Source organism: Aspergillus pseudotamarii (genome assembly GCF_009193445.1).
Source record: "Aspergillus pseudotamarii strain CBS 117625 unplaced genomic scaffold BDV38scaffold_54, whole genome shotgun sequence".
NCBI classification, from domain to species: domain Eukaryota; kingdom Fungi; phylum Ascomycota; class Eurotiomycetes; order Eurotiales; family Aspergillaceae; genus Aspergillus; species Aspergillus pseudotamarii.
Window position 1 is genome coordinate 1 of NW_022475068.1, and position 13,909 is coordinate 13,909.

Here is a 13,909-nt window from a genome sequence, read left to right on the forward strand (position 1 = left end):
GTAAAAAGGAATAAAATAAAATCAAGAATAAAAAAAATAAAAATAAATGACAGATAATACCCGGGGGCCCGAGAATGACGATACAGTACAACAATTGAACTTAACAAACAACCACATCCACTCCCCCGTGACCGGGGCCGTGGGGCAGTCGGCTTGGCTCTGGCCCTGTCATGGCCCATGCTCCCCTGCAACCGACGGTGCACTAATGCCGGTGGCCCCATCAGGCTAGACATGATTGGGTAATAATCCTGACTAATCCTTCTCAGGGCGCCTGGTCTTTCGTGGTTTATCCCGCAACAGTCGCTGGGGTAAGGAGTTAGTTCAGCGGCTAGTCTGTGGCAGAGTTACGAGCATCTGTCAACTTCCAAGCAATCATCGTCTGCATATTAACCAAAAAGTTCTGGAGCAACTGCTGACGAGGGATAATCCCCATTTTCCATTTATTACCTGCCTCGTGCGACCATTCCCACTGCTTTCCCTTTCAGTCCACTCAGCGAGCAGAGACCATTGCGACTAGTCTCGGACCACTAAGCTCGAATTAGTAGGTAAGTACACGGATTCACGACGATTACTACTACTACCTTCTACCACTGCTACTACTACATCTTCTCTCGCTCTTCCTCCCGGCACCGTCTTATTCAAACTTCTTCATTCATCTTTCTTTCCTTTTGGATCGTCCTCCCCACCATTACCCCCCAACTATCCCATTACCTGTCCTCTCTTCTCCTTCATTCCCCCCCCTCTCCTCCGCTTCTTCTCGCCAACGCTTCATTTCCCCACACGCTTTCGTTGGCTTATCAGCAATTGATTCGCAGTCGAAGTTCCTCTATCAATTCGGCTATCTCCGGCACCCCCATCCGATCGATTTCTACTGTACGAAACGCCGTTGCCCGCATCAACATCGGACCAGTCGCTCCTGTTGCTCCATTCGGTATACGCCAACGCCATATTACGGTCTGGAACAACTGGTTGTGCATGAAGTCATTTCGTGTCATTTTGCTCTCGCCCATTCCTGTGAGTTTTGTATCCGTGGTTCTTCTTTGGATTGCCTCCAAACTTTAACCCCTGCTGATTACACCTCGCTCAAGTTTCCCAGGAACCACTTCGCCACAGCCCACTTAACCTCGTGGTATCTGACATTCCACGCCTTCGGCTTCCTCTCATCTCCCTGACGGGGCAATTCGCTTGATTTTGTCGCGCTTTCCCTTCCAACCACTACTCTTATTTTGTTCGATTTACACGATTAGACTCGTTGCGCTGGTTGGTTGTCCCATAATTCTCCAGTCCCCTTATAACCCCATCGCCTCAACTAGAGGAACTTTTGTCATTGACTACCCCTCCCTATAAGCTATTACACTCTCGTCGATTACGGGACTGACTTGCCCAAACGCAGAAAGCAGTCAATGTCCAGGGACAAACGGTGTTCGCAGTAACCTTCTCAGGCCCCTACTACCAAGAGGATTTCGCCGATTACCACTAGTGACGTCCTTCTACACTCCCCCCATTTCCATCTTCGCTCACGCTGCAGATAACGCCACTTGCCAAAGCCGGTGTCTGCACGAGCGATCTTGTCAGAAAAAAGTAAAAGGATGTTATTAGACACAATGGTGGGTCAGGACCTGGCCACCAGCCCCAAAACCGAAGATCTAGCAAGTATTAGTGAGGTGCCCGGAGATATGTCTGGTGAGTACTTGTTTACGTGGTGATGGAAAACATCTGTTTCGGTTCCTGACCAGGCATCGTCAGCGCCGTCTACCAAGGAAAACACAAAGAAGGCCGAAACAAACGGCCAGACCAATATCCCGCCACCCAAAACTGATAAGCCTCGGCCTCATGTTTGTACAACATGCGGTCGTTCATTTGCCCGGCTGGAGCATCTCAAACGACATGAGCGCTCACATACTAAAGAGAAGCCATTTGAGTGCCCGGACTGTTCGCGCTGCTTTGCTCGTCGTGATCTACTCCTGAGACATCAGCAAAAGCTACACATGACCACCACCCCGTCGTCGCGACCCAGAAATGCCCGGAGAGAAAGCACGGGAGCCGCTGGGACGGGGACAAATCGCGTGCGCAAGAACTCCATCGTTAATGCGTCCAGCACCATGCGTCCCCGAGCCAATACCATCAGCCATATTGATGGTACTTCTCTGGGACTTCCCAATTCCACCAACCCCACGCCAGCGGCGCCCACCCACGGTCATGCCTACCATCCTAGTCTCGGCGCAGCACCGGTGGGGCCCAATCTGGATTATCGTGGATTCAGCTCCGCTCATCCCCCGGTGAATGGCCTAACGAAGTTGGAAACCCATGGACTACCGATGGATCTTTCGGGCGGGTTGCGTACGGCTCCAGTGTATGGTAGCTTCGACGTCAGCCTGGGAGATATGTTCATGGGTCACAGTACCATCAACCCGGCCCAATTACACTTTGGTGGTTCGCCCCAAGGGTACGGAAACGATTCACCTTCCTCACCGTACACACAGGGTGCTCATCAAATGCCGCCCACGGATCCTATGATGGAGGATGAGTTCAGCTTTGATTGGATGAACGGATTCGATCCATCCATGCAGATGGGGAAAGGTAACGAGTCGGTAATTGATGAATCATCGCCATCGGCGATGAGCACCGGGAGCCAGAGTGGCATCAGTGAAGCCATGATGGACGGAGGGCACCGCTACTCCGTGTCGTCAGCGAGCTGGCACAACCCGTTTCCACCCCACACCGGACCGCCTTCCAATCAGTTCATTGACTACACATCTCCCACTTTTAATGATCTAGGAATCCCCCCGGAAACTGTTTCACCCAAGTCTCTGATGACACAAAACCCGTTTGCTGAAAGCTATGCCACCCCTCCCTCCATGACCTCGGTGGGCCAGCCCATGGTAGGGGGACATTCGCAGAGTATGTTATCATCCTCTATGGCAACCAACGGAGACTCTCCTAATCCTTTCAACCTACCTTTCGCGAATAGTGCCCTACGAACTCACCATTCCTCAAGTTCAACCGATACCTTTACAGACTCCACCCGACAGGCTCTACTAGCCAGCATGGCCCAACCCACCGGTTTCAACCACCGCAAGTATTCTCAGCCAGCCAGCGGCATGCTTCACTGCCGTGACCTCTTCTCGCGCTCTTCCAGCTTCAACAGTTCCGGCCCGTTGCCCAGCACTTCCGATATGCAGCGTTACATCTCAGCTTACATCACCTATTTTCACCCACACATGCCCTTTCTCCATATCCCGACCCTCGATTTCCAAGCCCCCGAGTACACGAATAATCTACGAACCCCCAGCGGCCATCTCAATCTGAGTTCTACTGGTGTTGCTGGCGGTGGCGGCTGTTTGATCCTCTCCATGGCAGCCATTGGCGCGCTCTACGAATACGACACCGCAGCCTCCAAAGACCTCTTCGAAGCCGCTAAAAAGATGATCCAGCTTTATCTAGAAGAACGTCGAAAAGCAGACATGTCCGCCGCTTTTAGTCGGGCCAATTCTACCCGCGACAACTCGGTCCACAACACTCCGCTCTGGTTGGTGCAGGCGATGCTTTTGAACGTCATTTACGGTCATACCTGTGGCGACAAGACCTCCGCCGACATCGCGAGTACGCACTGTGCAGCGTTAGTCAGCCTTGCCCGAGCCGCAGAATTGACACATCATCTAGATGCGAGAGATCTGCCTCAGGAATATCTCAATGCCGGTCTCGGCAATAGAGATGGCTCTCAAGACGCCAGTCCTGATCCTGAGACCTGGGCCTCCTCCTTGAGCCCACCGCGGGAACGAAAGGACTGGTTGGATTGGAAAATAGTCGAGGAACGGAAGCGTACTCTTTTCGCCATCTTCGCCCTTTCCTGCTTCCTTGTGTCCGCTTATAATCATGCTCCTGCTTTGACCAATTCTGAAATTCGCCTGGACCTTCCATGTGAAGAGGATATCTGGGCAGCAGAGTCGCCTCAGGCATGGAGGAAGAAGGGCGGGCACCTTGCGTCCCAGAAGGGCCTGTCCTTCCCTTCGGCTCTGACGACGCTTTTGACCGCCAGCCAACGGGAGCAAAGTCAATCGCAGACCCCGACCAGCAACAATACTACGTCAGAAGATTCGTCAAACAGCGATTTGAAGCCCAGCACCTCTGGTTGCCTCGTGCTAATCTACGCTCTCCATAACTACATTTGGGAGACTCGGCAGCGACACATGGGCCGACAGTGGACTGCCCGGGAAACCGATGCCATGCAAGCACATATTGAGCCAGCTTTACGGGCGTGGCAGGCTGCTTGGGCGAGCAACCCTATACACAGTCTGGAGCGGCCGAATCCATTTGGGGCAGGTCCTCTCTCGGCAGATAGTATCCCGTTGCTAGACCTAGCTTATGTTCGGCTGTTCGTTAATCTAGGTCGCTGCAAAGAAGCTTTTTGGCAACGTGATTGGAATGCTATGTCGGACGAGCTCGCGCGAGGGACTGACATCGTCAATCACGTGGAAGATATTCCTTCGGATGTGCTAGATCCGTCGATCACCGAAAACGTCTTTCACGTGGACAACCGTCGCGATTCAGTGGCAGACCTCGGGGTAGCCGACCTTGCAATATCCAAGACTCCTACGCAAGAGCATCCGATGCAGACTCTCATGGGCGTGCACCGTCCGGGCCAGTCAAAGCGCGAGAGGCATTTACGGAAAGCAGCTTTCTATGCAGCAGATTCAATATCTATGTCAGACCGGCTCGGGAATACTTTCGCGGAATTTACATGTCGAGACTTGCCCATTCAGTGTGCGATGTGTACTTTTGACTGTGCGCAAGTCCTTGCCGAGTGGATTACAACTGTGCAGGAGCGGGTGGGCCCCTACTTGGGGCTGCTAGGGCGTGACGAAATTGATCTGGTCCAAGCTTCGAACGTTATGTTGCTGGAAGAGGAGGATTGTAAACTCTTGGAGAAGATCAAGGAGATACTTGCGAGTATTGAATCCAAGATGCAAGCGGAGGTACAAACCAGTGCGACTGTATCTACCCTAAGCGTCTTACAACGGCTGCCTAGCGTTGTGGAAGGGGGATATGGTTGTAAGATTCTGATTGCCACGGCAAGCCTTCTGGACAGGGCTGCTGTCTGGCCTGGTGAGTTGAATTTCTTCCCTTACGACTCGCATGGTTCAGGCCAAACTAACTTTCGGTCAGTCACGAAGCTCATGGCTCGATCACTCGAAGCGCAAGCTATGCGACTGAAGGAGCGCGCTGAAAATTCGGCCATAAGAACGGATTAAATCGACCGGCTTGAGTGGCCCATCATTCTTCTGCTCCCTTTTGTATCTACCTGCTGCTGAGGTTTCACAGCCTTGTATAGGGTTACGTGGCCTTGTTCACTTACTTTATTTCCCTCGTCTCCGTTTCAGTGCAGTAAGACGAGGTTATCTTGATTGGGAAGCTGGTGGCTTCGTGCTGCTTAGACAAAACCTCATGTGATCGCCTAGCATTCAGTTGAGTTGATTCTGTTACACTAGCCTTTTGAGTTCTATTTGCGGTTTACTATCCGGGCCTTACCATGCATGTTCCTTATGACGCATACTTGTTCGGTGTTTTACGATGATCTATTTTGTGGAGTTCTGTTTTTGTTCAAGTGGACACTGTGTTTCTTCTTTCCTTCCCTTTTGATCATTATCTCTTTCCTATGAGAGCATTTGATACACGCTGTTACGACAATACGCGAAGTGATATCCGAGCATATCCTACGAGGTGGAGCTGCATCACTTTAACCGGTCAGTCGGGTTGTACACCGGTGTTGTGCGACTCGATGCCATTCCAGTCATCCTTGCCGTGTGACAACGCTGGCTCTTTCTGGTGTCTGCCATGGACGACTGTTTTTTGTGTCATGCAATGTGCGGATTACCTTGTGTTATGCCCATTTTGACTGCGTTTCTGCCCGGCTGTGATGATTGAAATGCTATTTCCATGTATTTTGCACCATGTTACACGAATGATTGAAGCCATCGGGGCCACCCATGTGAGAAGTGAAGGACCGAGATATTCACGATACCCAGGCCAGTTTTGATGAGATGATTTCACAGCATGAAAAAAAGAAAGCTAAAGTATGCTGGCGAATGCCTCGATCTATCCCATCTTTGTGCATATATAGCCATACATAAATGATGTACATATTGAATCAAAGTGCGTTCTGATATCTAAATGACCAATGTGAGTGACATAGACCTGACGTTCACTTCTCTCTCACAAGCGCACGACGCTATATTAAAGCGGGTAACAATAGGCATACTACCTGTTGAGTAAAGATGAGCGTAATCAAATATCCTCCTAGCTATTGGCAGATATCACGTCGACATGGGACCAAATTGCCACCACAATGCCCAGAGAAACCTAACCCATCTTCCTATGTATTATCGGTACACCCTAGGTCAGTGCAACCAAGATTATCCAATCTGCATGTCTAAGAGTTCTATCCTTCCTATACATCGGGCTACATACAATGGCAATCATTTTATGGGGAGACACTCATCACTGTAACAACTCTTCTCTTCGGAAGAGATGATACCTGATACGCACCTGTGCAGAGCAAAACCAAAGCATCGGCATGACGTTGAGTTGCCACAGTGCCAAGTTATGGTAAGTCAGACGCGGCTGTGGTTTGAAAGACCCTTGGATAGGTGTATAGTAGTCGTGTGTTATTCTATATATCGGGCAGTAATCTTTATGAAACGAGATTATAGAAGACCAAATATATAGAAAAATATGGTGCAAAGTTTACCCTTCCAGTTAAAGCAAGGTAATGGAGACATCAAACAAGGTCGTAATCGTGACAATCAGTATATAACATGACCTAGATTATCTATCTACATCGAAACACCCAATTCAACCAGACTTTTTCACATTTACTTTTTTCTTAAGAAAAAGGTAGTTGCAACGATGGAACAGTACATGTATGATATGATATCTATACAATAAGTCTCTCAAACGAGTATTTCCCAACAGCCTTCCGGCGCAAGTATCCAATCTCACGATTACTCCTCTTTTGCACCTCGCCCGTCGACCTCTTCACCTTCGTCCTGCCGACATCCGTCGAGGCAGCCTTCAACGACAACGGGAGCATCTTGCCGCTTGCGTCGCCTTCGAAGCCTTCTTCCTCCGCGGAGCGGAAGACCATCACGTCTGCGCCGTTGAGTTTCTCGAAGCGCACCAGCGAGGACATGGGTTCGTCGCTGTCCTTGGGTTTTTTGGTGGCGGCGGATTTGGCGGACTTGGCGACGCTATCTGTGTACCGGAGGTATTCGCCGAGGACGCCCTTCAGATAGGAGGCTTCTTCGACACCGGCCAGGGCGGCGGAGATTTCGGATTTCATGTCTGCGATGAGGTCCATTTCGCGGGTGGGGGTGTCGTCGAACGCGGTGGCGGAGATCCAGCCGGATGGGCCTACTGCGTCGACGGAGACGTTGAGAAGGTCTGTGATTGTGTTGAGGGTGAGGGAGGGGGTGGTTTGGTCGGGGCAGATTGGGGTTGGGGGGTTTTCGGTGAAGCGGGATGCGTACCCGCCTGTTGCGAGGGAGAGACGGAGGTGGTGGACCATGGCGATGATCTCGGTCCTGGAGAGGGTGGAGCGGATGGAGGTGGTGATTGTTGGGAGAGGGTGGATGTGGATCTTCCGGAGGGTGGTGTTTAGCCCGCGGAAGATGTCCTGGAGTGTGGCTTCGGGGTTCTGGATGGCCTCGATGCTGTTCTCTTCGCCGGAGGTTATGGCCTGGGGTGTCTCTTCGAGAGCTGCGGAGCGGGAGCGCGCCATGTTGAGGAAGAATTTGAGCGTGTAAGCTAATTCATCAGAGCTGAATGTGACAGGGCCTTGGAGGATGTCGATGAGGCGCTTAAGGGTGGGGTCCGCATCTATGAGAGCTTGCACAAATGACCCGGTTGGCAATGCGGGCAGGATACGGGGCTTGAGTGATCGGCGTAGGGCAATTTCGACGTTGTCGAGAGACAGATGGCCCAGTTGAGTAAGCCATTGGCATGTGTGCTCGGGCCAGACGTCAATGGACAGCTGTGACGACGAAGAGACGGACAATTGGTCCTTGTTCACGGCATCCTTCATAGAGAAGATACAAGAGAGCAGGAACAGCATGACTTCTGGATTGACATACTGTTTTGGCAGAGCATCAACGTTACTGGCCTCGAAGTACGCCTGCACAGCACTGTCGAAGGCGCCGCCATTTTTCGATTCCGAGGCCACGCGCAAGTCAGTGACCAGGTCGTTCCACCGACTGACCTGCTCCTTCGAGGTGAGGCCCAACGACGTCAATTGGTCAGTCCGTAGCTTCTTTGGAGTTACATCCCACTGAGAGATGGATGATCCGATACCGCGTCCAATTGCGTCAATCAGAAGACTGTCTCTCGACCGCTTAAGAGAGGAACCCGAAAGCGAGTTGGACGAGCTCAGGTCGAACGCAAATAGTGTGTTTCCCTTGGTTGCTACTGCAATTCCCAGCTTTGCATAGTAACTGATAAACTTTGTCCGTGCCTTGGAGCTGTTGCTTCCGTGGATGTCGTCGATGGCGATGCTGCGCTGGATGGATTTATATTGGGTATCAAACAATGCGACGATCGAATTCCCGGCACCAATGACTGACTGGGGGGATATGCGCATCAAAGAAGAGAAATCTTCGTTTTCAAGAATAAACTGCGAAGTCACTGTCGGTTTGTACTGAGAAAGGTCGAAGTTGACGAATCCCTTGGCGAAAGATAGATTCAGCCCTGCCGATCCGGTATGGAAATCCCATTCCAAGCCACTGCTTTCAAATAACTCTTGTCCCTTAATATCTGGAATGCTGAAAGTCAAAAGATGCTTCATTTTCTGACTCTCGTCAAGACTCCTTTCCTGAGAAGGAATCTTGGTGGGTACGGAGAACATATGGACCTTGACATCGCTCAGTTTGATCTCCTTGGAACCAGTTGGATGCGAAACGAGCAACAGCACTGAAGGTTCATCCACGTTAGAGTCTACCAGATCCCCCAAAGCCAAAGCGGCAAGATCCTGTCTTCTCTTGAACAGGGATTTCTTGGCGTCTTCAAACTCAACGAGGAAGCAAGCTTGAACAGCATGAGACGAAGAGATCTTTGCGAGCTCACTATGCTGGAGACTCCAGTGCTGGTTGTCCAGGTCCGCTGCCAGTCTCCGGACACGACCATCTTGTTGAACTGTCACGATATCGAATGGGTTCTTTTCCTCCTCCTCGCTAGATCCAGTCGGGAAGATGCCGATGAAAACCGTTGGACTGCTAGAATCTTTCACGGAGAAAGACGAGGAAGAGATGACAGGCGCGCTCGATCCGTTTCCGCCGCTTTCTTCAACAAAGCACTTGATCTCTTTCTGAGGGTTGACCGCAACATAGGTCTGCCTTTTCACGACCGATTTGTCTGAAAGCTTTCTGCGCACCGAGCATGGCTCACACGAAAATGTGGATTGCGGAGGAACAGCGTAGGAGGTCACCAGCTTCGGAGTTTGTATCTAATGTCAAAACACTTAGCATTAATTATACAGGACACAAAAAGCCAGCCAAGCCTACATTGTAGATGTTCACGGCCTCTCCATCGACCGCGACAGCAACTTCATATCTTTTGCGCTTTTTAGAGTCGGAGAGGCTATAGACTTCACCGATATGGGTTTTGCCCTTGGATGCGTGCAAGGGGCGAGGCAATTGGGCCAAGACCGACGGCTGCTGCAGATCCATGGCAGCAGATATCAATTTTTAACGTGCGCGACCGTTGCCGCTGAAATGCTGAGCAAGTGTAGCCTCTTGAAGAAATTCATTTCGATGCATCCTGAAAAATTTCCGGTCCTATGTTGTTCCGATGGTTTACGATGCTAGTCCGAAGGAGGCTAGCTTTAAATTTACGATGTACCTCCGTTACACTTAAGGTACAGTAAATGACGTACAGGCGGAGAGAGTGGCCGCGCGAGAATACGCGCTTCTTCGCGTTCTTTTGGTGCTTTCAATCTCGTGCTTTAATTATGCCTATCTCAGTCTCAACTGCTGTACGCCCATATTACCATTGACTTGTTCATCAATCTTAGTACTTTCATCCTTAGCTTGTTTTCACATATATCTTGCATGTACAATTTCTGTTCAATCTGACCGTTATCGAGCGATGAGCGTCAGCTCATCAAATTAACACATCGCCGTGATCTATGGCGATGGGACAGGAAGAGCAACGAACGATTCATCCTTTTTTTCAAAGAGGTCATTTCACTCCCCCATCGCTGCATTCCAATATACTCATGCACAATAGACCTAGGAGTACCAACCAACACCATCCCTCAGAGCATCCCAGGAGACGGTTTACTCCCTTCATATGACCTCCTGCACAATGGCAGCCCATTGTCCCTAAATAAACGATCAACAAGCGAATATATCTCACCCTACCCCGTACTTTATGAATTACCTTCCCCGGAACACAGACCCGTCGCGATGCTCGAGCATGATCCCAATGCATCCCGCAGGAAAAGACGCAAGACTGATAAGTCCAACGATGTCAGTCACTCGGAGGGTTCCATAGTCAACTACATCACGGCCAAAAGCCCCCCGTCAACTTCCAACGGTGAAAGCACTCCGGTCGATGGTATACCTACACCCGCTGAAGATGATGGCCCTAATGTGACTGAAACTGGAGCTAGCGCTCTCCCTTCAACTCCTTCGCCTGAAGTCGCGGGTCCTCAAGATAGCTCCCATGCAACGGATGATTCTGCGCCTTATAAGGCGACTCCTAGGAGGTCTCCACGACAGAAAACCATCAGATTGAACCCCAACGGAAAGCTTTTGGGCTCGCCTGTCGCGGATAAGTCGGACAAGTCCACGAAGAAGAAGGATAAGGGGCGCGGCAAATCAGAGCCTCGAAAAGATGGGGGCAACAAGCATAAGGTGGTGATCATCAAATATTCCAACATAAATGCTATGGAGAGCTTGGGGAAACGCATTGACGACATCATTAGTGGCCGGACGAAATACGGCCCTCCCGTTAAACGTCAGCCACCTGTTCGTCCTGCAGCTAAAGACGAACCAGCAAAACCAACTCATCCATTCTTTTTAAAGAAAGCGACACGCAAATCAGATGCCTTGCAACCCCAGGTTAGTAACAAAAGTTCTACAGCGGCCGACAAAAGGGAGGAAGGAGTCATGAAGGCCCCACTGCCGTCTCAGAAGTCTTCAACACCAAGTTTAGGAGTCATTAAGACTACCACAAACACTCCCTTTACACAGCGAGCTTCTAAGTTTCCAGAACCTATGCAGCCCGTATGGCCCCCACGAGATTTTGTCCATATCCGTGGAAGTCAAGCAGGACAACCTAATTTGCAATATTCACCAAATATGGATAGAAAGAAGTCCAAGGTGGCTGCTATTAGCATTCAAGACAAAGAGAGCGTGCTGTCGCTGGAGATGCAAGGATTTTGCCAGGAGTCCGCCAAAATCTTACGGATACCTGAGAGGCATGTCGCTAGCGGGAACATCCTACAAAAAGCAATAGCCGGACAGTTATCCCAGTCTACCTTATCGAATCCGGATAGCTACGCTCTCCGTGACACATGTCATCCGGCTATTGCCAAACTATACACCTGTATACCAAATTCGATGACTGCATTTGACCGTGGGGAGTGCGACAATTATCTCTGGACACAAAAGTATGCACCAACCTCAGCTGGGCAAGTGCTCCAGACAACCAGGGAAGCTTCCATGCTGCGGGATTGGCTGAGATTCCTTATGGTGTCTGCTGTCGATACAGGTAAAGCCTCCAAAGATGGAGAGGCCAAACGAAGCTTAGACAAAAAGAAACGAAAGAAGCGCAAGAAAACGGAAAATCTAGATGGATTCATTGTTTCCAGTGCAGACGAGGCATCTGAACTGGGCGAAGTCGATGAATCAGAGGATGAGCTAGCGGGTGGTGTAACAGTCTCGTCCAAGAGAACACTTATCCGGTCTGGTGATCTAACTCTAGAAAAGGGGCGCGTGTCTAATGCAATACTTCTAAGTGGCCCTTCTGGATCTGGAAAGACTGCATCCATTTACGCGGCCGCAAAGGAGCTTGATTTTGAGGTATTCGAGATCAATCCGGGTAGCCGCCGCAGTGCCAGGGACATTTTGGACCGCGTTGGTGATATGACTCGAAATCACCTTGTGCATAATGTGAATGGTAACGACGAGAAACCCAGCCGCGAATCCTCCGATATTGGCTCTCCGAAAGACGAAGCCTACGATTCCAAACAGAATAAACTGATGGGCTTCTTCAAGTCCACGGCTGGCGGTGCTAGCAAGGATAAAAAATCTAAAAGACAAGAGACGGAAAACCAACCAGACCAGAAATGTGCCCGGAGTCAGAAACAATCTTTCATTCTTCTGGAGGAAGCGGACCTTCTCTTTGAGGAAGACAAGCAGTTTTGGCCAGGAGTATTGGCGCTAATCAATCAATCAAAACGTCCTATCATCATAACTTGTAATGATGAGAGTCGTATCCCACTAGGGGATATATCTTTTCACGCCATTCTCAGATACCGTTCCCCACCTCGGCACCTTGTCGTTGATTATTGTCTTCTACTAGCTGCGAATGAAGGTCATATGCTTAAACGCGAGGCTATCGACGACCTTTACATTAGCACTGGCGGGGATCTACGTCGAACAATCACTGAACTGAACTTCTGGTGTCAAATGGCTATCGGTAGTGAAAAGTCTGGTCTTGATTGGATGGTTGACAGATGGCCCCGTGGTTCCGATGTGGACGAGGACGGTTTTCCGCTCCGAGTGATCAGCATGAACTCGTACGAACCGTTCATGGGCTGGTTTAGCCGTGACATGCTGTTGATTAAAGGCTTAGACAGTGAGGTCGAATCACAACAAGAAGCCTTCTCTTGGTGGGATCTCAGTCTACAGGATGCGGAAAGAATGCCAGATACGGATTTGGCGCATGCTGCACCGGCTGCGTCAAACAAAGAACGACTTGACAGACTACAATATCAGTCCAACCTCATGGATATGAGAAGTGCTCTTGACGTCCTAAGCCTTGGTTGTTCACCTGATCTCAGATTGGTAAGTCGCTGTCATAGGCCGCTTACTTTGCACACATGTTGACTTTTAGTAGGATGCTGTTGATACTTCTATCCCTCCGATGCCGGAGAAGCAAAAGGCGAACTATGTTGACGGTTATCCCTTATTGCACGCCGATGTCGTACACGATCACTCGGCATTGTCTACAAGCATCGGGAGTACATTTGAGGTTTTATTAAACAGGGTTTTCCGGCCATGTCACGAAACCAACATCGAATCATTACAAGCGGAGAAAGTACTAAAAAACGTCACCAAACCAAAATTCACAAATTCCCAGCAGGCCGAATTTACTAGAGCCTTTGAGCCAGTCATGAGAGCCAATTATGTATTCCCTCTACCAACAGGACGGCTGAGTCCATCGTTCGAAAACGGGATACGACCTATCAGTGAAGACCTTGGTCCGTACGTGCGTGCGATTATCGCCTTTGATCTTCGCCTCGAGCAGTATCGGATGCAACTCAGCGGATTGCACTCTCAGAATGGGCAGGGTTCGAAGAGGGCGCGAACAACAAGGGCGAGTCGAGCGGCACTTGAGGGTGGCAGCAAAGCCGAAACACGAAAGGAGCGATGGTTTCCTCCTGATGTGAATCCTACGCTTATTCTCGCCACGGGTGGGCAAGATTGGCAGGATCTATTAGTACAGAATGGCTATTTTGTGGTTACGTGCGCGGAACCTGACAGAGAATGCAATGACCATGCAGCAACAGAGAGTTCCAGCGAGGGGGGGTTTTGATGTATAGATACCCAATGGAATTGGTCCGTTATAGAAATTACGATATGAGAAATGTATTTATAAAGCCGCGGATATATGAGTCAATAGAATCCAGAAA

At 50.1% G+C, this 13,909-nt stretch overlaps 3 protein-coding genes across 3 annotated transcripts; 2 read left to right on the forward strand and 1 right to left on the reverse strand.

Annotated features, from left to right (window-relative positions):
• Positions 1-1,604: 1,604 nt before the first annotated feature.
• amdX (putative C2H2 transcription factor (AmdX)) lies at positions 1,605-5,252 on the forward strand (the record flags this gene model as incomplete). The annotated part of the gene is made up of 3 exons (XM_032060563.1): positions 1,605-1,683; positions 1,747-5,106; positions 5,167-5,252. 3 exons carry the CDS (start codon positions 1,605-1,607, stop codon positions 5,250-5,252), a joined length of 3,525 nt encoding a protein of 1,174 aa, XP_031910426.1.
• Positions 5,253-6,830: 1,578 nt separating this feature from the next.
• Positions 6,831-10,085, reverse strand: BDV38DRAFT_161962 (uncharacterized protein). The gene is made up of 2 exons (XM_032051792.1): positions 9,552-10,085; positions 6,831-9,493 (listed from the first exon to the last, which is right to left on the reverse strand). Exons 1-2 carry the CDS (start codon positions 9,714-9,716, stop codon positions 6,935-6,937), a joined length of 2,724 nt encoding a protein of 907 aa, XP_031910427.1. The 5' UTR covers positions 9,717-10,085; the 3' UTR covers positions 6,831-6,934.
• A 69-nt stretch (positions 10,086-10,154) lies between these two features.
• On the forward strand, positions 10,155-13,891 carry BDV38DRAFT_161898 (uncharacterized protein). The gene is made up of 2 exons (XM_032051791.1): positions 10,155-13,061; positions 13,114-13,891. Exons 1-2 carry the CDS (start codon positions 10,455-10,457, stop codon positions 13,810-13,812), a joined length of 3,306 nt encoding a protein of 1,101 aa, XP_031910428.1. The 5' UTR covers positions 10,155-10,454; the 3' UTR covers positions 13,813-13,891.
• Positions 13,892-13,909: the final 18 nt, after the last annotated feature.